The sequence below is a fragment of the Mus musculus genome, chromosome 6, assembly GCF_000001635.26.
Source record: "Mus musculus strain C57BL/6J chromosome 6, GRCm38.p6 C57BL/6J".
Lineage (NCBI taxonomy): Eukaryota > Metazoa > Chordata > Mammalia > Rodentia > Muridae > Mus > Mus musculus.
In genome coordinates this window covers 6,847,501-6,872,884 of record NC_000072.6, presented here as the reverse complement: position 1 = coordinate 6,872,884, position 25,384 = coordinate 6,847,501, and the positions used below count along the sequence as shown (strand labels likewise).

General features: G+C 46.0%; 1 protein-coding gene and 2 long non-coding RNA genes across 5 annotated transcripts in view; 2 read left to right on the top strand and 1 right to left on the bottom strand.

Moving 5' to 3' along the window:
• Positions 1-1,257: 1,257 nt before the first annotated feature.
• Dlx6os1 (distal-less homeobox 6, opposite strand 1) overlaps positions 1,258-25,384 on the top strand; it is a 51,085-nt gene continuing 26,958 nt past the window's right edge. The window contains exon 1 of one of the 3 annotated variants that reach the window (NR_155496.1): positions 1,258-1,396. This is a non-coding gene — a long non-coding RNA (distal-less homeobox 6, opposite strand 1). Of the gene's footprint in view, positions 1,397-3,351; positions 3,577-11,201; positions 11,361-25,384 lie in introns of those variants that run through there. The other 2 variants (NR_015388.2, NR_155495.1) reach the window with 2 other exon arrangements.
• Dlx6 (distal-less homeobox 6) lies at positions 4,915-9,551 on the bottom strand. The gene is made up of 4 exons (NM_010057.2): positions 9,058-9,551; positions 7,614-7,807; positions 5,556-5,844; positions 4,915-5,008 (listed from the first exon to the last, which is right to left on the bottom strand). Exons 1-3 carry the CDS (start codon positions 9,503-9,505, stop codon positions 5,593-5,595), a joined length of 894 nt encoding a protein of 297 aa, NP_034187.1. The 5' UTR covers positions 9,506-9,551; the 3' UTR covers positions 4,915-5,008; positions 5,556-5,592.
• On the top strand, positions 7,735-9,088 carry Dlx6os2 (distal-less homeobox 6, opposite strand 2). The gene has a single exon (NR_002839.2). It is a non-coding gene; the product is annotated as a distal-less homeobox 6, opposite strand 2 (long non-coding RNA).

Sequence of the window (25,384 nt, the reverse complement as noted above, 5' to 3'; positions counted from 1 at the left end):
TCCAGAGGCTAGGCTAACTAATCCAGACTCTGCTAGGGCATGACTTATATTTCTGCAAGTAATAGAATCCTCAGAGAGTTTGACTCCAGGACCAGAAAGAGTCTCCCCATCTCTCTTGAGCTCTCTTTCCCTTTTCCATTCTGTCCTTTCCTGTTTGAACATGATCAGGAACCTTGCCCTGTTAGGCGAATTGTGACATAGAAGCAACCAGAATGGTTTATTGGGGGGGGGGTCACTAATAAAGTTAATGATGAAATTTAAAATATTAACCAAACCAACAGCTTCCCAGATGGCTATATTTAATTAACATTAATTAATACGTGTTCAGCTAATATCCTCTAGGACGCAGTAGAGCTTCTTTATTGTAAAAGAGAAGAGGGATAGAGGGAAGACACACTTTACAGCACCCAGGGCAGTTGGCTCTGATGACAAGAGCAATTGTAGATTCATATAAGAATATGTTTATAAACAAGTGACAGGCACATTCTGAGGTGGCTTTGGTGGAGAGAGTGGAGGGACTGACAAATATCCTTTGCTGTGGGGGAGGGGCTGTGGGGGAAGGGCACCTTTAAGAGTAGGAAAATGCTATGGTAGAGGGAAGAAAGACGGGAGTAGTTTTTAAAAGAAAAAAAAAAGAAAAAAAAAAACTATTTGAGCCTGCAGGCAGCAGCAGCAGCAGAGGCAGCAGCAGCAGCAGAGGCAGCAGCAGCAGCAGGGGCCCTGTGAATGCACCAGCTCTGCACGGTGGAAGACTTGGACACATAATACTTCAGACTGCTGATTTGCTATTTTCTTAATTCTGGCTCTTCTTTTTCCATATGAATCAAACAGTCTTTTGTCCTTCAGGGTTTGATTTGATCGCTACTGTTCACATTTCACTTTTGTACTTTCCCTCTTCCTATACCATTACTCATTGAGTGCCCTGTGAAATTACAATCGTACATTTTCAACTCAGCAACCCATTTGCAGTACAAAAAATAGGGTCTAAATAATGGCTGAATTAGCCCTACTGGACAGTTTCAGATGTAACACTCTGTAATAATTATATTGCAGGCTGGATTAGGATGCTATTATCATAATCTGGACGTTTACAATTATCTGTAATTTGCAAAGATGCGCCAGGTCTTGATTACAGCAGCTTTTTTTTTTTTTTTTTTTTTTTTTTTTTGTATCACGCTAACCATCACTAAACAGTGACAGTAATAACAGCTAATTTTGCTGGCAATATAAGAGGTGCTGGGGTGTGCAAACAATTTCACACCTGGATGTGCTCACTCAACCAAGAATATAGAGACAGAGCCTCTGCCCTGAGACTCAGAGAAACGCTCTCCTGTGCCTCCCTCCGCTCAGTATAGATTTCTAGACCCTGATCATTGCTTAAGAGATATTCACCGGGGTAAGTTTTTATTTTTGGCATACTTCTAACTTCTAAGTACTGTTTTTATTTCTCCTCTCAGACTCTCCAAGCTATATACAATATGTTGTTGTGATTTACTTGAATTGCAACTTTGGTTTCAAGGTTTGGGCTCTGACCTTTTATTTTCCTTTAACAGTAAGAGTTGATCTGGTGAGAATGGGATCCCTAAGAACCTGACTTGCCTGTCTTGCTTCCGTGCGACTGATGTGTTTGGTGTAGTCTGTGACTTGAGACGAAGAAAGGACCAGGTTTCTGCGAGTTGTAGAAGGAGCCCGAGAGTCCAAGCTAAAAATCTATCTGAAAATTGTTACTTACAATTGATCTTAAGTAAATACATTGAGGTTTTTATATGCGGCCATGATTTTAGGTTTTGAGGCATCAGAGATCAAACAGAGCTGGCTGTGTGGCTTGCTTCTTTGCAGTCAGCTATGGGGATGGATGTTAGCAAAAGCAGGTGTGCCTGAATCTCTGGGCTTTGCAGCCCTTTGGGCATCTTCTCTCCAGCTGGGGGAAAGTTTGTAGAATAAATGGCATCTGAAACCCTTCAAGGCTGTTCCGTAGGGCCTTGCATAGAGCTGTAGTCTCTGTCTCTCTGTATCTCCCTGTCCGTGTGTGTGTGTGTGTGTGTGTGTGTGTGTGTGTGTGTGTGAGAGAGAGAGAGAGAGAGAGAGAGAGAGAGAGAGAGAGAGAGAGAGCGAGAGCGCAGAGGGGAGTGGGGAGTGGGGGAGGGGAAGGTATCCAGACCGTGGAGCTTATTGCCTGCTGAGCCCAAATTCTGTGATCCTGGGCTTAGAGGGGGATGATTGGTTGGGACACAGAATCGACAACTTATGAAGCCAAGGAACCAGTGTAGTCTATGTACCGAGGAAGATATTGGCAACAAGCTGTGCTGTTCCGTCTCTAGATGACGCTGTTCCCTGACCCTGTAAATGTTATAAGTAGCTAGAGTGCTTAGTATAGGATCCCACAATGTCTTTGACTGCCCACCCTGCCGAGAGAAGCTTTTCTACCATGGCAAGAACCTTTGCACTAAATTGTGTCCAAAGATAATGTGGTGTTTATTTGTTAGAGAGGAGGAGAAGTTGTCTCTCTCTTATATTCCTACCCAATAGCTATGCTCCTCACCCCAGCCCTTTAGTATAGTCAGAACAGGGCTTGGGAACTCAAACTCTACAGTCTAGTAGGGAGTTTGAACATGGGGAGGCGCAATAGACACCTCAACTGGCAACACCTTTCACCCATGCTCCTCCTACCAATCCCTCCCTCGGGGAACGAGTTTCCTTGGGGGTCAATACATTTTAAAGGAGAAAAAACTATTAACCCTTGGAGTTCAGGGAATCCAGTGGGAGCCCAGTTCTAAGCAGAGTTCTAGGGGACTATCTGACAGCATCTCTGTAACTAAGCTCATGTTCAATAGGAGATAAAGATGGATGCAGAGGCATCAGCCCCACCTCCAACCTAGTAATAAACATTTTCTGGTTTCAGAATTCTATACACTCACAGTGGTTTGGCATATATTTGGTGAAATTTTTTAAGGAAAAATTAGTGTTGGTTTCGATATATGGTAGCTTTTTCTCTAACATAATTTGAATAATTCAGCAAAGCCCTACTACCAGCTGTACTTCTGCAGCCTCTTCCATTCTTTCCAGCATTATAATTTTGGTTAATTTTCAATTTTAGGTCCTACGTCTCTGCAATTTGTGTATGAATAACAGAATAATTTCCCTCTTTTGTTTCGCCTTTCCTGTTCCTGAATCTAAATAAAGATGGCTTTTTAGTATTAAAAGTGGAAGAAAATTACAGGTAATTATCTTTGACGGTAAAAACGCTGTAATCAGCGGGCTACATGAAAAATTACTCTAATTATGGCTGCATTTAAGAGAATGGAAAAAAACCTTCTTGTGGATAAAAACCTTAAATTGTCCCCAATGTCTGCTTCAAATTGGATGGCACTGCAGCTGGAGGCTTTGTTCAGAATTGATCCTGGGGAGCTACGAACCCAAAGTTTCACAGTAGGAAGGGGGAAAAAAGAAAAGAAAACATTTTTCCTAATGTAACAATGCGAATGCTAGAAAATGACAAGACTGATCGGTTTTAAACCATTCTGAAGACTGACTGAGCGTGGAAGTTGCTCAACAAAAAAGGGAACGGGGATATTGGTAAGTAGTCTTTGCTTTGTGTCTAATTATAGTGACTGTCCTTTTGCACGACTGTATGTCGCTGTCATTATATGGAGCACTCTGAGTATCTCTATTGACTTCTGATAAATGGCTCAGTGGTTTCAAGGTTCATAATTTGAAGGATGCCCAGGTCTGTAGCCATTAATTCTCACAGTATGGGGCTTCCTGCTTGTATGACGAAAGGACTTTTCATTTTCATTATTTCTTTGCTTTCCACGAGATCGGAAGGATGTGTTTCTTGCAGGATAGAACATTTTCCTACCTTGCTAGCTTGCAACGGGTTTTTAACATTAAGTGGTCAAAATTGTGCACTTTGCTTTCTGGGTTTGTTATTCTTTTCTCTTTTTACTTTTTTTTAAAAAAATGCTTCCAAAGGCAAATATAGCTGTACTATTTTATCTAGGGAAAGGGGAAGGAGAATATTCAGATACAGTATGGAATTGTCTGGATGTCTAAAAGTTAAGCTGTGTCTAGGTTATTCTAATGTTTAAAAATACAAAAGTGTGTGTGAATCACAACAAAATTAAAATGAAAGCCTGAGAACACCCATGGCTCATGTTAAAGTACCTGAGACAAAGACTTGTGGTAGAAACTGACATCTTTTCAGGCACTGAATACGTATGTATAGAGCACACCATATTAGGAAACAAAAATTATTTTAAGAGAGATAGAAAATATAGTGGAAAGGGAGGAAGGATAGACAGACAGAGACCTGGAGCAGTAGAGGACACTCCCAACATTTTGTGGCTTTTACTCCATATATGAAAGAAGACAAAAACATACAAAGTATATATACAACTAAAATTCAACAATATATACAGAAATGTTCCTTGATATAAACGTCCCTATTAGCTTAGTGAATGCCACTATTCACCTAAGAAAGGTGTCAAAGCAATAGAATGGTGATTTTGGTTGTTTTCCTTGGTCTTTCTTCTTTCCAGTTCAGAGTTTGGAGGTGGGTTATGCAAAGAGCATCTTTCTTGTTGCTGTTACTGTTTGTATTAGCTGAGTTGTCATTCCTGATCATTGCATTTTGAAAAGACATGCAGTGTTTCCTTTGTGGCAATGTTCTACTTTTTACAACCAAATTTTCTTCTTTCTTGAAGAGATATTGGGGGGGGGGTTCTTCCATTTCTTTTCTTCTTCTTCTTCTTCTTCTTCTTCTTCTTCTTCTTCTTCTTCTTCTTCTTCTTCTTCTTCTCCTCCTCCTCCTCCTCCTCCTCCTCTTCCTCCTCCTCCTCCTCCTCCTCCTCCTCCTCCTCCTCCTCCTCCTCCTCCTCTCAGTCTCAGATTGGTAAATAAAAATCCAGGAGTCCAAAATCTTTGTTTTTTATCATGTAATGTCTTAAACTCATTAAACAAGTAAAAATGCTGCCATGTTTGTGCAGATTCTTCTGCCGGTGGAGAATGTCTGTAAAAAAAAAAAAAAAAAAAGTCATTTGGATAGAGAGTACTAAAGAGGAGGCTCGGGGCCTGAATCCCAGACTGTGAAGGAAAATATCCTTACAGTGATGGGTTTCCAGAACACTGGCACAAAAGCCTCTCTCTCTCTCTCTCTCTCTCTCTCTCTCTCTCTCTCTCTCTCTCTCTCTCTCTCTCGTGTGTGTGTGTGTGTGTGTGTGTGTGTGTGTGTGTATGTGTGTGTGTGTTTATTACAAAGTTACTTATTAAGGTTACTAAAGACAGTAAATTGCAGAAGAGGAGGGAAGGGGAAGAAAGCAAGGATGGAAAGATAGGCAAGAAATAAAGAAGAGCGAGTAAAAGGGATGAAAAACAAGGAAAGAAAGGGAGGAAAAGAGAAAGGAAGGAGAGGAGATGAGAGGGGGAGGGAGGGAGGGGGGGAGAGAGAGAGAGAGAGAGAGAGAGAGAGAGAGAGAGAGAGAGATCACAGGGCAGTTGCTCTGAGCTCAATGCTTAGGCTGTTTGGCAGATACAACAGAGTCCTGGATCCTCCTTGCCTCCTTCAGAAGCTCCGTAGGCGTTCACTCAGAGAAGTCACATCATCTGTGGTCTCTGCATGGTGTCCTGGTGTGGTGAGGAATACCAGTGTGAATACCCCGGCATGTAGCTGTTGGGAGGCATACTGACGCCCTTGGCAGAGGCAGAAACGTCCCACACTGGAGGCAGGGCTGGTGATCGTGGTGACAGGGCTGCTGAACCCGGGAGGGGGTCACTCTCGTGTGGGTTACTACCCTGCTTCAGCAATTTCTTAAACTTAGAGCGCTTATTCTGAAACCATATCTTCACCTGCAAGACATGTAGTAATTGTCAGGCCAGATAAACATCATACTGGTGCCTTCAGTGTCACCCCAGACTTAAGAAGCAATATACAAACAAACAAGCAAACAAAACAACCATTACCATTCCAAGAAGCCCCTTCCCTTCCCCCTCATTCCCCTCTTTCAAACCATCTCCATCCCTTCACTCTAGGCCTACTAGATGTCTTATTGTGATTCCTGGATTTAATCCTATAGCCTGGGGTTTTTAAAGTAACAGCATAAAATTAGAAAGAAATAAAATGAGATCAGTGGACCCAAAATTTTACAAAGGACTTTTAAGTGAAATAGAGTTTGGCTCACAATTGTACAACTAAATTTACCTCCTTTGGTCTATTCCATTTTTTATATTCACCAACCCCCCACATTTATTATGCTATGCATATCAAGTAGTAAACGATTATGAATTGATTAAAGGTTGTATGTTCATAGCAAAATACCTTGAACATACTTATGCACATCGTGCACACACCATGGCATATGCCTGGGATCTCTTTCTCCAGTCCTGCAAGGATTAAGAAATGCATCAACCCCCACTATCTACCTCCTATGTTGCTTAAGCAAACAGAAGTCATCAATCATCACATGATTGTTGGGGTAGCTACTAAAAGTCAAAAGGCTTCTGACAACTACAGAATCAGGAATCTAAGTTGGCAGCTTATTTAAGTCAACAACCCAAATCTCTAGATGAAAGGAAACCTACAATGTAGCATTACCTTTACAATTCCAGAATCTATTTTCCCAAGAATACGAGTCACGGAGCATCTAGAGCCCTTTCATAGCAAACCTCATACATTTTCAGTGGCAACATGCAGTAGAAACCAGGGTAAGTGAGAAGAGTTCAGGGACGCGGCCTGAAGACACCATTCTGTAAGGTCTTGGCTACTGTCTTATTAGACCCTTGCTGGATGAAGATGATGCCCATCAGAAGAGGCCTTAGCATCCCGTGCAGTTCTCTTGACTGCTGGCTTTTGAGTGCAGGCTGATATACTCACCTATGGGCCCCTTTCTGTGAAATCTGAAATGTCCAGTATACTTTTCAGGTCAGCAGGACTGTTTATTATCTGTGGTGTCCCAGGCCGTGATTTGGGGAACATTCTCTTTGTTTCTCAATTCTGTCAAGTTCTGTGCTCCAGGGAGGTACCTCAGCCTGCACTATTTGGTACCAGAATGATTCAACTACAGAGCTTAATGCAATCTTCAGAAAGTCCTGTCTTACCCATCCCGGAGTGAATGGCTTACACATGGATGTCTTTATTAAGCTGCTAGAGTCTAACTTTTGCTCCTGGTCTCAGCTCATAAGTTTCCTTCCTATGACAATGAGTTGAAATTAATATTAATTCCTAAGGGTCACTAAAGGGTCCTTAAGAAAGGCCTTATTTTGCTTCTTAGCTGGATACTACACACACACACACACACATACACACACACACACTTGTTCTACTTCGTGTTATTCTGCTCTGGAATAAGATTTGATTGAATTTGTTCACCAAAAGATCCTAGGCTCAGCTGGGGTCGCAGAGGGTTGGTGTATATGCAAATCCAATTCAGTATTCAATACCATGTCATTTGTTCCAAACTGTGTGATCCCAGGAAAGTGCACAACTGGAGCACGGGCATTTGTCATTTAGCTCCTTCCATCCTTGGTTGACTAGGCCAAGAATTCCTCCTGGTATGCTCTCTGCACGGTTATCAAGCAGGGCCAGCATTTCAGGGGTACTTGGGCTTCCCGGGAATTACCTGTGTTTGTGTCAGTCCTAAGGAAGCAGCCAGTTCGGCTCTCTCGGGAAGGGCCAGGTATTGAGTCTGCTGAAAGCGATGGTTTAAAGCCTGGAGCTGCAGGCTGGAATAAATGGTCCGAGGCTTCCGAATCTTTTTCCCCTTTCCGTTGAACCTGATTTCCCCGTTTTCGATCACTGTCGTTTTTTGTTGATCTGTAAGCAAATGACACAGAGGAGTGGTCACCCGCGAGGCCACTACTGCCTTCTCCCTTCATGTGACAAGGCTGGCAAGGAGTTTCTCCCAAGTTTAAAAAGAGTTCCTCGTAATATCCCCGCTATACCACTGTGGGCACGTGCCCCCAGAGGCTGTGAAAGCTTCCCTCCGACCGTGTCTCCAACACTAACAATGCATTATGATAGTGGATCGAATCTAGGAAGCCCGGGGCATAAAAGAGACGCTCCGCAACAGCGGAGACAGCGCAGGCCGCTTTCCGAAGTCCGTGGCGCTGTAAGGCTTCTCTTCTCTGGGCCCGAGAGCGGTTTCTTGGCCTGGCTTTTCCCAACGCCTAAAGCTATACCAGAACCACCCGGTTGTTTATGTGACCAGTTAGTTTTGTGTCACCCAGCTGCAAGCTTAGTGCTTTAAGTCCCTTCTGTATGTTTGAAATGATTCTGCTCGCGTGTATCAAAGCCCAGACACAGAACACAACCAGGAGCTCAGAGCAGCTCCAGAGCAGGCTGAGACTCTCTGGACAACGGAGAGCTATCAACCCCAGGCCCTCTGCTTCACTTCCAAGAACAAAGGAGCAGCCAAAGTACTACTGAAAACCCAGAGAGAGGGAGCCAGGTCTGGGGACGTGGGGGGGACACCTCAAAGCCCACGAGGGAAGATTTTAAAAGCAAAACAAAAACAAAAGACAAAACCCAATGTCACTAGTATCTATCGGCTGCAACAGCTTCGTTCCAAGTCACCAAGGGGCACCAAGTGCCCCAGGCAAAGTAGGCCACCGCTCTCCCAGCGTTGAGATGGGAAGCCTTAACTAGCCCTTCAGTCCTGGCCCAGAATTGTCTCCAGTTCTGATAAATGCGGGTCCCAGCAGAGAGGGAAGGGACAAGGTAGAGGGCACACAGACCTGGTGGGCTGGAGGGCGCAGTGGGGACCGTAGAGCCAGGCTAGGGCACAGCCTGGAGGCTCAATGGGAACCACAAGCAGGAGGCGGAGGAGCCAGCGGGCCTCGGGGTGAGCCAGCCGGGGGTCCACGGCGGCGGGAAGGGGCCGGGCAGGGAGAGGCCGGCAGGCAGGCGCCAGGCGATCGGGAGCCCACGGGGCCCGACTGGGGGCGCACGGGGCCGCCCGCAGGAGGGGGCCGGCGGAGGCCCCGGCGTGGAGGAAGTGAGCGGGGCGGGAGGGGTCGGAGGCAGTGGGGAGGCGGGCGAAGCTAGCTGCCTAAGCGGCCTCTCACCTGTGTCGTCCCCGCGCGTCTGGGCGGCCGCGCTGCTGTTGTGGTAGGACTGGAGGTAAGGGCTGTGCTGCGAGTGGCTCATGTAGGGGTAGGCGGCGAGCGATCGGTGGTTGTAGGAGTTGCCTCCGCTCGACGCGTAGGGCGAGCCGTGGTGGTGGTGCTGGTGGTGGTGATGGTGGGAGCCGGCCGCCGCCGCCGCCGCCGCGGCCGAGTGCAAGCAGTGCAGAGGGTAATGTGCGCCTGCCATGGCCGGGGAGGTCTGCTGCGAGTGCGGCTGCGGCGGCGGCGGCGGTGGCGGCGGCGGCGGCTGCTGTTGCTGCTGCTGCTGCTGCTGTTGCTGCTGCTGTTGTTGCTGCTGCTGCTGTTGCTGCTGCCCGAACTCCATGAAGGCGGATTTGGACGAGTCCTGGCCTTCCAAGCCGTCAGCCATCGTAGTCATGGTCATCATCAAAACTTTGGGGGCTGGAGAAAGCCTTCTCCCGGGTTTCTTTCACCCTCCCCCACTTGGCTCGCACCGCTCTCCCCTTTGCAGCCACCTTAGCTCCCGGGATCCTTGCAAAAAAATAAAAAAAATAAAAAATAAAAAAAAATTTAAAGGAGGGGGCAGAGGTGGTTCTCTTCCTCACTCTTCTCTAATATATACATATATATATTTAATATAAAGAGATATAGTGAGCAGGGCCTTGTTAACCCAAAGGGAGGAGGAAGGGGGAGGGATGGGAGAGGAGAGGGGGGAGGGGGAATCTGCTCTCTTCTCCCCCCCCTTGCTTTTCCCCCCTTGGATTTTTGGGGGCTGGTGCAGTTTAAAGCAGAGATTTTAAGGTGGATTCTGCGAAAGTTGCGCGTCTGCTTTCAGACTTGATGCAGACGCCACGAGTCGAATGGTTTGTCTCCAAAGGGCAGCGCCTTCCTATTGGTCAGTCGCCCCCTGACGTCACAGGCGCACCGCTTCTACTGGCGTGTGCGCTGCTTGTGGAGTTCTTCGCCTACCTTAAGCAACTAACTACAAGCTCAGCCCAGAGGTGCAACCTGGGGCCGCCCGGAGCTAAAGGGGAGCAGCGGTGGAGGGAGGCGCCCGGTAGGCTGCAGACGCATCCTGTCGAAGCTCCAACCCTGCTCCAAGCCCTTGTTTCCAGGCTTGGAGACTCGGAATAGCCTGGCTGGAGGCTGATCGCTTTCAATTCATTTGCACCCTTTCAGGTTGCCTGTGTTCAGAAGCAGTGGCCCTAGCATTTAAAACCAGATCCCCCCCCCTTCACTTGACTTTCCCCCTCCCTCAGGACCCCAACTCTACTCCCAAGGGAGCACTTTTGCACTGTGGGTTTTTCCAGAAGTACTTTATTAATGCCATTGATGGAAGAAAAACCTCTATATCTGGGCTCCAACTCATGGCAAGGGTCGGGGATAGTAAAGAAAGAAAAATCAGACCCTGCTCTGTTGAGATTCCTGTTGTTTTCGGCCCTAGTTCCTATATATTGACCCCCCCCCCCTCAACAGAGGAGGAATACCAACTACCCCCAGAACGCAGCAGCCTGCTCTGAAAGCGAGAGTCGTTGGAGGGCTGACAGGAATGCATTTTCTTCCTATTGAAAACAGAAGCTACTGTAATGCTTTCAAATATATGCAAATGATACATGCGGTTAGTGGTTTGGCAAATCTTGATTACAATATAAACTACCCAAGTAAAAGTGCCTTCGTCCTAAATTTGTCTCTCGATTACAATTCCAATTGATTTTATTTTATTGTCAACATTGTTAATGATAAAAATAGAGTCGTTTTACAGTTATTTTTACTTTCTGGAAGGAGGCAATTAGAGTTCTAATCAGGAATACACAAAAATCTCCCATGATTAACTGCAGTACTTTGTTCAAATTGCTGCTATAAAATTCAGAACAATTTGCCTGTAATGATTATGGACTGGGTTTATTTTGGGAGGTGGAATAAAAGTGGATATAGCATAAATTATCCTCTAATTATACACCAGTGTCGCTTCAATTATCCTCTTATCAAAATGGTTGTCTAACTGCCGCATTTAGTTTCAATTCTCTCCTTTTTTTCTATAAAAAGAACTTCATACCTTGTTATTATTAATCCATTTATTATTTGCAAGGGGGTTTATATCCGCACATCCAGGTGGTAGAACCACTTCTGTTTCAAAGATGGACTGGGGAAAGACATTAAGTTTGGAGCAGCTCAGTGCTACGGATCTAGCCTCTCTCCCTCGGGTCTCCAGACTCACTTGGTCCAAGCTGCGGAGCAGGGACAGCGGAGCTCAGGCGGCCACGTTCAGGCCCAGCCACCAGGTAGGAGAACCGGATCCAACTCTAGGCTTGGGGAGGGACAAGCAGGTCCGCACCGGGTCGCGTCCTGGGGCGGCAGGTAAGCTCTAGGAGCTTGCGGGGCCAGATGATAGAGACTGGGTGGGAGAAATCTGAGGACCCCATCCTACCCCCCTGGGCTCGGTGCCTGCTTTCAGTGGGTACAGGGAACAAACTGTGAGCTTTTGGCCACAAGAGGAAATGTGTGGGGTAGCAACCTTGTGTGGTGGTGTGTCTGGAGGTTGCGGAGGAACTAGTCTGTCTTCTTGGGAAAACTACTGGATCGTTTTTGCACCGTATGTTGTCTGTAGCCCATAAGCTACACAGCCCCAGGAATCCTAGAATGAGATTTGTGGTGCTGTTTGCCACTAGAACTCCGGGAAAGGGTGATAGTAGACAGAGCCTCACAATTTCCCGTGGCGCAGGAGTTACTGACTGCAGCTTATGTTAATTGATTTCCCCAGCTAGCGGCCCGGGGTCTCCTGGTACCCTCAGGCCAGTTTGCCTTTTCTTTTTTCCTTTCTTTCCTTCGGAGGCTCGTGGCCAGCCGGTTTTCTCCAGAGTTTCGCCCGCAGCTACATTGGCGCTCTCTTCCATTACCCAGCCCGCCACGCTTAACTTCTCGAGTCCCGGGTGCCGGTTCAGTAACTCTGAATTCATTTTTAAGTGGCTCCCTTGTTCCTTCCCTTTTAACAAGAGGTGCAGTTTAACACGCGAACCTGTAACGCGATCCGTGCGTTTACATATCGGCAGTGAATTAAAACAACAACATCTTCTGGGAAAATGAAAGATAGGCTGGGTAAGGTAGTGGTGGGGTGCTGAAGGGGAAGTCAGGGAAAGAGAAGCACCCTCTCCCCCGGCGGTGCACCCGGGCTGCGAGCCCAGCTCGTAATGTCCTCAAAGCCAGCAGATAGACATGGCAGTTTTATTGCTCTATACCCTGCAGCTTGCTGTTAACACGATGGAGGCGTTTCTCTCGTTTGCTTTTCTGTGTCTCTGCCGTAATGTTCGCAGGTGCACTGCTTTGCCCACTAACTCTGATAGCATCTGGATGACGGTGGTGGGGCCGGGAAATGTCCTCTCACCACCAAGCGCCAGATTCAAGGCGCGCAGCAGTGTCTGTTTGCAAAGGGATTTCCCCGTGTTTGTTTAAAGTGTGAAGAAGCCGCGATGGCTGGGATTGTCCGTTTATGTGTCTCTCCGTTCCTGGGGGTGCACTGTGCAGCTAGAGGGTAGCTGTGCATTGTGTAGGTTTTGTTGAAATTTGCTGGGTGACCCAAGCTGGGCTTTGGGAAACAAAGTAGTGAGCAAGGGGGCCTCACTCGGCTGGACAGCGGTTTCGGTGTTCTTGTTCGGGATAGAAGCCTAGGAATAACCGTCCCACTTCCCAGGAAACAGACGGCGGAAGACTAGCGTGGCCCAAAGGTGGGCAGCTAGTGCTTGCCACAATGTGGCCTCTGCCCCCAGCAAAAGTGCAGTGTTCTTCGCGCGGAGCTGTGCACAAACTGAAGTTGGGCAGTTCCGTTCCTAGCCCGTCGCCTGGTGTCTGGAGCATTTATGTTAATTTTATGTTAAAGAAGGCACCCCTACTTTACTGTAGTGCAACCTGCTACCAGCTCTTCGGTTACCAAATTTCGGGCTTTTCAGAGCTTTGCAGAAAAAAAAAAAAAAAAGACGCACACCTCAGGGGCTCTCGGGCCGGCGCCTCCCGCGCAGTCCAGGCTCCTTCCTCTTTGTTTCGCTCTCTGGGGAACCTACGCCAACTCTTGCCAGTGGGAGGGGAAGGTGGGCTAGAAAGGCCACTGAAGCCTTTATCATTCAAATTACAAGTAAACTTAGAAACCTGGAGGCCTAAGCCGTTTTTTTAAAGGGCCTGTTACTGTAAGATAAGAATGATATCCATTGAAGTTTTAGGAAGCGGGATTGGAGGCCTAAATTGCATTTTATTTTTCTAAGGTGTTAAGGTGTTGAGATGTTGTGGACTACTGGCCATGATAAGTAGGACTAACACACTGACTTCTGAACACCCCTGCTTCTATCTTGCCAGAATAGGTGTGTAGGAGCGGGTCCATTGGGTCTGAGATTCGTCCCAGTTTGGTTCTGGAGGATGTTTGCAGACAAGCGTAGGGCTGAGAATGCCTGGATCTCCCGGGAAGGTTTGCAGTGTTGGTGGGGGCTGTGGCAGTAAATTCAAGCCGTCCAGGATTTGGCTGGGTTTGGTTGCTAAGTTGGGCTCAGTTATCACGTTAATTCTAAAGAAATTAGACCTGGATAAATGGCCTTTGAATTCAAAGAAATAACTCGGTGTTGATTTACATAGCCACATTAAGAATCCCCTTCTCAATGGGAGACATTGGTGGAAAAATTCCTGCTAGTTCTTTCCTCATTTAAGGTGAATTCATTCTCTCTCTCTCTCTCTCTCTCTCTCTCTCTCTCTCTCTCTCTCTCTCTGTGTGTGTGTGTGTGTGTGTGTGTGTGTGTTGTCGTGAGCGTGTGTGTAAAAGGGTACCTGATATTCTAGAAACTCAAAAACCCTTTTCTCCCCAATTAAATACACACACACACACACACACACACACACACACACACACACACACACACACGTTAAAAACCCCAGAGCAGGAGACAGAAAACTGCCCCTTTCCATTTCTTGTTGCAGGCTAAAGGTAGAACCTTTAGGAGTAGCTCAAAGAACCAGCCTAGGCAAGAAAATGCTGGGAGTTTGGTGGTGTTTTCTCTAGCAATAAAACTGCAAAGCTCATGGCAATATAGTTCTCTTCCAGGTTTCCCCAGACCCAGCTTAAAAGTGGGTTTATCTACTAAATGCCATAAAGTCAGGTTGAGCAGAGTTTGGGGCTATAACCCTTATCTCTCCAGTTCTGGTTTCCAAGAATAGGTACCTGGGAAACCCCAACCTACCACTGAGCACCAGGAGGCTTCCTCTAGCATTTTCAAAAGTGCTCATTTGAAGAATATCAGCAACCAAGTCTCAACCTAGGGGCTTCTATTGTAGACTTTTTAAAATCTGAAATTTCATGGTGTTAATTGATACGAACTAGGTCCTTCCTCCAGCTTCACCATCCTTTGACTCCTCCCTGGGTTCATCTCTGGGTGTGTTTGTGCCCAAAGCTTTTGTATTTGGGAGCACTGAATGACAACAAACTTGAAACAAGTCTTTCCCCACCTCTTGGTTTTGGGGTTGGATATAAAACCTGTTTGCTTACTGTTTTCCCTTCCTTCCCTCTTTCTGTCTCTTTCAGCAAACATTAGACCCCAACCCTAATCCATAAACACAGTTTCCCTCAGCTTAAGACAGAGGAGGGTTGAAGAACCTACAGTGCTCAAACAGTTTTAAACAAGGTCAAGGCAGATGCCTGTGCTTTCAATATATAGGCTAAATCAAGGCTGACCTTCCCCTGCCCCAGATTTGCCCTGCTGGGAAATGCAGCAGAGTAAAGGAAGACAGGAGAGAATGCTAGAAGCCAGCTTTCATTTACCGGTCTTTGAAAAGCAGGACCCCTAGCTATCATAGAGTAAATGCAACCCTAGAGTGGCAGGGAACAGGCATCAACAGGAAATGCCAGACTATTTTTAGGCTTAATAAGGAGTTAATATAGCTGCCCAGTGTCTTCCTAAATGCCTGGAAGCATCTTCTATTTAATTCTTTCATCTCTTCATGAGCAGTAACAGTAATAAAGTCATAGCAAATACCTATAGATTAATAGAGAGCAAGGCTTGGGACCGCTCTTCAGGGAAACCTGGATGAAGAGCATCCTCTTGTTAAAATGGAAATAAAAAACGTAAGTGGAAACCCCTTTTTCACTGGTGAGAAAAAGAGTCATGTTCTGTGTCTGACCATCTCTTGATATATGTTTTTCTATACTTTTCCTACTTATCTGTTCACAGACGCTTATTTTTTTATTTCTAGAACATCCCAATAAGTGGGAAGACAGTTTACTGCTTATTCTTTTAAAATGAAACTTTCCCTAGAGGACCACAGATTTACCAGCCCTTGGAAGTTGGGATTTAAAAAAAAATCTTCAAATGACTACTATGCCATTTCTTTTTTCTTTTGTTCAGAAAAAAAAAATCCTCTTTATGCAAATATAATAGCAGAGAAACTCACTCCTTTCCACCTCTGGGATAAAATATTTTTCCCATGTTGTTTTAAATAATTTTATGCACAAAAATGTTGCTTGCCATCTTTATGCCATCAAGTGGGGCTCCTTCCCTCGCAATCCCCAAGTCTTTGGTTCTTTAAACACACTGAGAGGTCACGTCCATTGGGCAAGCTAGCATTTGACTGTGTCATCTTTGGAAGGCAGAAAATAAAAGAGAACACAGGAGTTGTTGTTGTTGTTGTTGTTGTTGTTGAGTTAAGAGTATAGAGAAGATGAGTGTCAACCAGCTTTTGTTCTTATGCCTAACTTATAGGTTTTCCTGGTCACTGGGTACCACAGCACTTTAATGTTAGTTTCACAACAAATCATCAAAATTAAAACTAACAAAGGTAGTCCCTATTTCCCGGCCCTGCAGTGGTGTGTATTTGCTCTTGGAGTGAGGGGGTGGGTTGGAGGTGGGTGGGCTAGACCTGCCAAACCAGCGCTCCATTTGCCTGTCTTTTACACCACACCCTCCTCCCTTTTCCTCCCTGTTCCTCAGCCTCCTTTTCTCTCATCACACTGACCACTTCCGCAAGGTCGTAATAGAAAAACCCATCCAAAAATTGCAAGAAGCCACCTCTCCTGCACAAACCCAGCCATTCTTTAATAACAATATTGTGAAGCTCAAAAGTGCTGGGCCCAACAATTAAAAAAAAAAAAAAAAGCGAGGGCAGCAATTCAGGATGCCAGTCCAGCAGTCCCAAGCAGACAGGCTGGCATCCCAGCCGATCTGTGGGTCCGGGGTGAAGGAAGGGGCGAGGGGCAGGAGCCGAGAAGGCGGAACGCCCGCGCCCGCAGCTGGCTCCCACGCGCCGCCGTCTGCGGAAAGCCAGGGGCAGGATAATGGAATTCAGCAGGCAAGGATCCTCAGAGAGCCAGCCACTGTCTTGTACAGATTTGTAGAGAAACCCTCACTGTAATTAAAACCGTACAGTCAGATTAATTCAATGTGTTGTTCGGCAGCATTTTTAATAGTAAAAATCCGCTTTAAAATTGAATTAGGGTCGAATAAATTTTCTGTGAGACTCGCCGGATTTGCCAGCTTTCATTGAAGCCAGCTAGGGTGGATTTAGGCGGTGGCTTCCTCCCTTCCCCCCCCCCCCTCGCCCCGCACCCCGCACCCCGTCCCCAGTTGGAGGTGGGGTAGGGGTTAGAGGGAGGGTGTTGATCAACAAGGGGGCCAGTTTTATCCCTAGACTGGTCGCCAGAGCCCGGTCCAGGGGGGGGTATCTCACTGCCTGGGGCTAACCCTTGATCTCAGGGGGCAGGGACAGACTTCTGACACCCAAAACTTCTCCCATTCTTTCCCACCCTCTCTGCGAAGTTCTTGGCTCTTGGGAGGTGAAGGGGGTAGGGAAGAAAGAGAGCTCTACTGTATCTTGAAGCAATTTCTCAACGTGTGTTTCCGCGTGTGCTGGAGGTTGGAGCCCTCTCTGGCCGACTGAGTGGCAGACAAGAGAAAGTTTTGGGTCTCGCTCCCCACCCCCACCCTCTCCTTGAAAATCTTCCAAAAATTAAGGGTAATATTTCAAGCCTGCTGTCAAAATGTCGCCCAAGCTTTGATTTGGCTGGCCGCCCCCTCTCCCTCCCCTCCCCAACCCCACCTCTCCTCCTTCGCGTTTGAGCGGTTCACGTGGTTGTGAAATAGGTGTTAGCGTTGGGATGTTTTTCCACCCCTAAGGTTATACACCTCCGGGCTGAAGACTTGCTTAAAGTTCTTGTAAGAAGTGCCTGAGCTCTAATGAGGAGGCATTCACTTGAGACAATTCTGGGGTGAAAGAAATAGGGTGAACTGGATCCGCTCTCTTTCTTGAAACTCCCCCTTGCTCTTTTAGGGGCCCAAGAATAGACCGAAGCTTCCCACCCCTCTTTCTCCAAAGATCAGGATAACACGGGCTTCTTGACACTCACATACAGGAGCACGCCCGGTGCAAAACCTTGGGTCGCAAATTCCCTAACAAGTTAGTCACATCATCAGGCCTGGGAAAACAAAAACCTCTGTGGGTCCCTGTTCCTCAGGCAACAGCGCGCAGACGCCTTAATTGCTGCAAATTGTCACTCTGTCCCCTTTTCATTTTCTCACTCCTTCGTTTATTTTTAGTACACTTCAAATGCCTACACACTTTCCTAGTAAGGAGAGCAGAGCAATTATTGCCTTTGCCTTCAGGGCCTGCTTTGCCAATCACTGAGCGAGGATGGAGTAAACAGGGCGAAAAGCCAGGCGCGTTATTGGTCTTGCTTATTTCAGGTGGAGGGTGGTAAATAACTCTCCCTACCGCGTCACCCCCTCCCTGCCTTTGGTTCTTGGGTACCAATTACCTGGAAGAAAGGAGCTTTGCGCCCCTCCCCTGTGCTCTCATCACATCCACTGCGTGCACACCAAGTTTTACTCTCAAATCCAGCAGATCCCGTCAGAATTGGCTGGTTCCACAGAGAGTTGTTAGGAAAAGAAGAATTCTGTGGAGACCCAGATCTTAATTCTGTCCTTGAATAGAAAGATGCATCCTGAGACGGAGAGGAGACATCTGCCCTGCCCCCCAAGCTGGGAAGTAGGGCCCTTTTTCTCTGCATGCTATGAGGGGGCAAAGTACAAGCCCCCAAGATATAATGATGAAGAGCTCATTTAGGGGGCCTTTCTAAGCCAAGGCAAGCTTTTAGATTGACCTGGAGCAGTTTGAACACTTTGCGTGGATGTCTATTTTTGTCATATTAGCTAAGAGTTCTTAAGAGAGAATTTAAATTTTTAATATGTGTATTGTCTTGAAATTCTACTGAGTCCTGTATCAAACACCATGTTTCCTATCCACATCCTAGGTTGGAGATGGAAAGGGAGGCAGGTGTCTATAGCCTACAGCAGCCTAGGGGGTATCCTGCATCCTGCAGATGGATCCGAAACAAATCAGTGCGGGATTAACTTGTCTGTCTTCTGAATTGTCTCCAACCGCTAAAGCTGCGAGGGCCGTACCTGCCAGGGTGGCTTCGGGTTACTAGCTGGTGTTGAGCTAGAGACATTGTCCCAACTCCGGATGGACCAGGCCAGCTACCTGTCAGGGTGCCAAGGTTCACTGGCTGGATATGTTAAAGGAACACAGCGAATATAAACCGCACCATTCTCACATACACACCCATATCCCCCCCCCCACTATTTCTTTCTAACTTTTTGTAAAAACATTTACAAGGAACCTAATTTCAGATTGTGGAAGTAAATTTCATGGTAGGATATATTTTACAAAACATGTAATCTTTCCAGGCCGGAAGACTTTTAATTAAAACCATACTTTGACAAGTTGAGTTTCAAAGCAGAGTCACACCAGCGCGGAAGGCTAATTCATATTCAAGATATAGTCTGTAATTCAAGTTGTTTGAAAACGCGGGCCAGTTGGAACAACGCACTGCTGGTCTGGTTACCTGCTCGAGGACTTGTGGACTTAATGGAACAGAATGGGGTACCTATATGTCCATCCAAGGTTCAGGTACTCTCCTATGGAGTATGTTAGCAGTGGGAAAGAGGCAGAGAGGAGAGAGGGAAGGGAGAGAGGGAGGGAGGGAGGGAGGGAGGGAGGGAGGGAGGGAGGGAGGGAGGGAGGCAGAGAGAGACCTTAGTGAAGGCCTGCAGAGGACAGGGGGCCTTAGGCATACCAGGCTCCCAAGGAGAGCAGTTCCCTTCCCCTAGAAGGAAGACTTCTTGGAGGCCTCATATCTTCCTTGATCCTACTGTCCAGTACTAGAGAAAGGGAATCTCCCATAGTACCCAATTCCTGATGATCCAAAACCTGAGGTGTGGTGGTTTGTCTGTTTAGCTGATTAATGGACACAGTCTTTGGTGTCCTCATGGAATATGAATGGCACTGCATTTTTAAGTAATTGCCCTTAACAGTCTTCAGAAATTGATCAAATCAGAGTGGGTTAGCCCCTCGTGGGAAGGAAATCTCCCTCCTTCCTCCTCCTTTCTTTCTCCTCCCTCCCTCTTCCAGCTCTGTTATAAATGATTACAGGTGGGAAGGGAAGAGTCTGTAGGTACTTGGCATCTACAAATATGAGACAAAGAGATTTTGTAGGACTCTGTAGGTTAGGACGGGGAGGTCCCAGGACATAGCAGTTTCAGAAAAAGAAGCTGTGGTTGGTGCTGGATTTTCTGGTTCTAATCTGGAGCCCACACCCCAAGTGATCCTCTCCAGATGCCTAACCTGCTGGTGTAAAAGCCTAACATAGACAGAGGCCAGGCTGTGGGTTGGTGACTTGTATGTTGGTTTCCTTATCCTTGAAATGCCAGGAAACTTTCTCATGCATCCCAACCGCCCATGGCACTGAAAAAGAGGAGCTGTGTTTCAGTGGGTGGCAATAAAATAATTGATTGGATGATAAGATCTTTCCCGTGCCCTATATTTCATTTGAAACACACTATTATTTTCCTATTTCTTAAAGGACAAATGTAGGTCTTTTATAAGAACACCTCAAATCCAAAGTGTTTCAAAGAATATTTTAGGCTAGGATGGTAGACTGCTTGTCCGGCCTTCACTATAGTCCTGACCTTATATGACTGAAGTCAGCACTCTGGTTTAATTGGTCTGGGATTATTAAGAAAGCCTAATATTTTGCAAAGACAATCTCAAAGCCCAACTGTGAAAAGGGTGGTTGCAGACAGAACCTACAAGAAAGCATTTCTGAAGACTGAGTGGGGTCCTCCTTTTTTGAAATGGATATGACTATTGAGTGATATATGCTGTATGGGGACCAAATAGTGGCCAAATACCAAATAATAGTGGATTTCTATGAACAGGTAGGACCCAAAACCACCTTTCCGTAGGCCACATTTTGGAGGGTTGTAATCACACTTTAGTTCTGTCCCATGCTATTTTTAAAAGTCACGTTGTAATTGGGCTTAACTGAGGGTGGGAAAAACAGAGGTACTTCTGGAGTCCTTCTAAGCATCACAGTGTGTGAGCTGAACGAACATAAGAGCCTGTGTTCCTGGCAGTGTTTGTCTGCAGCTTAATCCTACCTTGGACCTTGTGAGTTACACAGAGAGAGGGAACTGCAAGTCACAATCCCCTCTTGTTTTATTGCAGCCCAAAAAACCAAAGCAGCTTTCAAGTTATGGGGAATGAATTTCCTTAGGTGTTAGAGGCCCATTTTACACAGCACATTCTGGAAGGACATTATGGGGCAGAGAATGAGGAAGGAGTCTCATAATGGCGGGCAAGGTCTACAACCAGGGCAGGCAGCAGCATTGGTGTGGACGGTAATGTCTCCCGGCTGGCCCACCCCTCTGTAGCCCTAAGAATCAGCCTTGTCATTCCCAGCTTAGAAGCAGTCAGGAGAGGTCCAGACAGGGTGGAGATCCTGTCAAGTATCTACCTTTCTAGTCTTCTGCCTTTCTATAATTAGCCCCATTTCACAGATGTGAAAGCCAACATATGGTTCTCAGACCACAGACCTCTTTGGTGTCTGGGCAAAGGTGAGAGATGGAACACAGGTGTCCCAGCTTCCTATCACCCTGGTAACCATGTGTGACTGGGTTGGGAGGAAAATGGGCTTTGAAACTACTTTTCTAAGATAGGCACATGCAGGTAATATTTCTGGTTTTGTGAGGCTCATTGGGTCAATTAAGGAGATGTGATTTTTTTCATATGACAGATGAGGCCCAAGCCCCAAGAAAGAGGACAGCAATCCTGGGCTTTTCATAGGCTCTAAAAATGTCTCCTGCCTTTAACTTTTTCTCAGATTCTGAATACTTTTAACCCTTGCTTGTAGTAAATATATTTATAGTTCTAAAATGTGTCTCCCACAGAGGTCTTCACTATCTAGGTGAGGATCAATACTAAAACACCCTTTTTTATTTTTAAAGTGGGTTTTAAAGGCCTATTGTCGGGGAAATGAGATGTCATTGTGACCCCGAGGCTCAGGGAAAACGGGATTCTATTGGTGGCAGCGCCTGGGGCTGCACAGGAGTTGGCTCACGTGAATACTCTTGCATGCAAATCTAAGGCATGCGCGTTGTATCCCTCTCGCACCACTTCCGTCTAGTTGTTGTGATCAAGACTTCCAGGTGCGCAATAATTACATTTCTTTAGTAAAGGTTTCCCCCAGTCATCACCTGCTTCTAAGGTTCTGAGCCTCTAGGGTGCTCACCAGCTGCCTTGTGCTTTGCCCTCTTGGGCCAGATGTTGGGCCAACTTCTTCATAGGCAGCCCAAATTTTAGGATCCAGTGTATCGTTTTGCACCAACCCTTTCTCTTTGATTAGCTTTCAAGGACACAAAAACCACGTTTCATGGTAGTTGTAGGCCCCTTCTTCATACCCAGTCTCCCCCCAACCCCCAGGCACATCATCTCCCAATGAGAGAAGGGTACCAAAACCACTGTTCCTCACCCAAAAGCGTTGCTACACATGCCTAGGTACTACCTCCCAGGCATGTAGATTTAATTTCAAAGCACAGAGCGTGGCTGAGTAAGAACTGAACAAGCACTCCCTACACCTGAAGGCAACAGCTTAGAACCGCTAAGAAGTGTATCTGGAGTCAGCTGCCCCCAATGGGTGTGTGGATAAGGTTCTTAGCCTCCTATGTCCCTGACCTCTTGATAAAGGACTTAAGGGTTGTCCCGGGTGTCCTACGTCCCTCGGAAGCACAGAAACTAAAGACATCCTCGACTGGAGTCCGCGAATGGCCTTTTCCAGAATGGCACATCCCTAGGTGAGAAAACCACCGATGCATTCGTAGCTTCCTGCAGAAACTATTGGGGCTTCGGATGGAGCTGACCCACCAGGCATCGGGCGCCTGCACGCGCGCTTGGGGCCTCTCAGTAGCCCTTTCGGCTGGGTATCGCTGGTAGCGCGCTCCTTCGGCGGTCTCTTGGTTTACCTGCAGAGCCAATGGGTTCTTGTTTTCCTACCAGAAACCTCCTACCTCTGATCCCCCTTCCCCCTCACCCAACCTTCACCAGAAGGGCGAGATAGGTATTTGATTCTCTGATATGAATGATACGAATAATTGTCGCATCATGTAACTTCCTACATCTTGGTTTTAATTTTCACTGAACCAAACAAAGATATTTGCAATTTAAAAATAAGCACTCGGTTTAATAAATGGGAACATTGTACAGGGACGACTATGCGTCCCCTCCACCCCCTTCAGCAGACGTTATTAGCTCTGACAGCATGCCGCTCAGGATTTTGTAAAGGGATGACAGACAGGAAGGCCAGCAATCATGAACTCCTTGGCTGAAGCTTTTTTTTTTTTTCTTTTTTCCCCCTCTCTTTTCTTTCTTTCTTTCTTTTTTCTTTTTTTTTTCTTTTTTTTTTTTTTTATCAGAATGTTCTGTTCGATGCCATTTATCCTTGATGATAGAAAATTGCGCTGTTGCCAGGACGCCGCCGCCGCCGCTGAAATAGGGGGCAGGAGGCGCGTTTCCATTTTCCGGCTTGAAAGCTATTCAAATGAATGTGCAGAGTGGGGGAAAGTCTAGCGATAAACAAATGAGAATAAATCGAGTTCCCCTTTCTATTCTCTCCTTTAAATGGGAGGTTCTTCATTTCCCATAGAAAGAGTTTTGCTCATCAGTGTTTAGGAATACCTAGGAGATCATGGAAGCCAAAACAGGATTTCTTTTGATACTCTTTAAGTGACTAACTGCATAAACACTTAAAAAGAAGTGTGTCTAAATACATATGAAGTATAAGAAGTATACATACATAGATAACATATAGACCCATCTTTACACAACTCAAAGTACAATGCTAGGTAAACCCAGTAGTAGCATTTCAAAGGAATATAATTTGCAGGCAACACTACTTGCTATGCATATGAACCTCTCTCTAGTTACAAATCTATAAATGTTGGTAGATGGGGAAAATTTAGAGCCCTTCCTACCGTGTTAGGTATTTCAGGATCCTGTGCCTTTATTTTATTTTATTTTATTTTATTTTATTTTATTTTTGAATTCGGTATCTCTTAGCTAATTTCAATGTTTCCCTCCCTAAACAAAGTTATATAAATAAAAGTCACTCTATTTTTTTATTATTTTAGTCAATTTTCCAAATACACCCTTCTATAGAGTCTTTTTCTACACTGGGAACTACAAGCTGAAAGAATTAGTTTCAAGAATTGATGTCCTGTGCCTCTAAAAGACATAATGAAGAGACTGAAGTCTGCATTTCACTTCTTTAAACTTTGGATACTTTGCTAGTTTCAAAAGATCACATACTGAAACTCAAGGAATCATCACCAAAACGTGAAATTTGAAAAAATGAAAATTTAATAAATATAACCCTTAACCAACCTCTCTTTCCCTCCTCCTCCCTCTCCCTCTCCCTCCCAGTCTCCCTCCCCACTTCCCCATGGGGACCCTCACTATGTTTTAATGATTAAATAACTTTCATTGAACTTGAACTGATGTTTTTCAGTACTATAGTAGGTTTAAAAAAAAATCCCAGCAATATAAAGACTTTTAAATGCAACAGCTAATCTTCTTTGAGAGTCAGCTGGTATTAAGAAACAAACCCCATAGTTTAGATTTTCTCCATTTAAAAATGCTAGCAAGTTCTGTCTCTCAGACTACTGTGTTTTGGGGGTACACAGCTGTTCTAGACGCAGGACAAAGTTGGGGAAACCAGGGCTGCACAAAGGGGGAAAGGTGATAATGCTGCGTTGAACTTTTCCAGGAGGGTGTTCCAGGCAGCTGGGATGCCTAGCTACAGGCCGCAGAATCATCCAAGTTAGCTATAAGAAAGTCCCTTTTAAAATATTAGCATAATAATGAGAAAAGTACGCTTCCAGGTAAAACTAAATAAAACTAGGAACTGACCCTATGAAGTCAAATTAGCTTGAGTTTATTACTGGGAGTGTTCGGGTGCTTGGAGAGTCCCTTTCCCAAATTCATGGCCTGAAGATTTTGTTCAGAACGAAGAGCCCCACTTGGCAGAAGTTCCCACCTGAGACAACTCAAAAGGGAATTTCTTCTCTAGAGACTTGGTGAGCTCAGAGAGAATGTGGAGTCTCATAACTCAAGGCCTTGGTGGGGGTGTTATAAAACCTTTCCCCAGCTTCTGCACCCCTTGGGCTGGAAACACATGGCTCTAAGCCCTTGCTGGATCCCCAGTATGAACTGTCACTAGGAGGTGAAATCTTCTAGAGTGTCCAGGCTGTCCGGTTCTTCAGGGGTTATCCCCTTGTAGGGTTGTGCGAAGACCTTTTTTTTTTTCTTCCTGGTCGATTCTGGGGTATCTTCCACTCCAGACATTTACTAGGCTTTAGCTAAGCTGGAGGCTGGTGTGAGGTCTCCAGCTGGGCTGAGGTAGAACAGAGAGTCAGGCCTTGCATCTCTAACCTGATTCAGCTGGTGGGGTGGACTGTAGGCGTTGACCCCGCTTGTTACATGGGCATCTTGGTGCAGCTAGGCCAGTGGAGCTGTGGGAAAGTTGAGAACTAGAACTATGAAGCAGAAACCATTGAGATCACTTCCTTAGGTTTGCAGAACCCCATCCCTCATTCCCCGAGATTCTGTTCTGCAGGGGAGTTTCGGAGTCCACTTATAGCTGCTTGTTTGAGCTACATTGTGGCGCGCTCTTCCATGTAATGCAACTAAAATTAGTCAAGTTTGGAGGAGGGAAGCGCGCCCCACGCCCCAACCCTATGGGGCGTGTAAGCTAAGCATTACAAATGGAATTTTTTTCTTCACCTTCTGGGATCCCAGGAATATGGACTTGCCTTTTTCTTCAACAAAAGAACAAGCAATTCTGAAAGGCTGCAGGACCACTCACCCTTTAGGGGTTCCAGTATCCAGGAATGTCCCATGCAGTGGGAACACAAAAGCTCAACATGTTGATATTTTAAGAGATTTTTCTCCC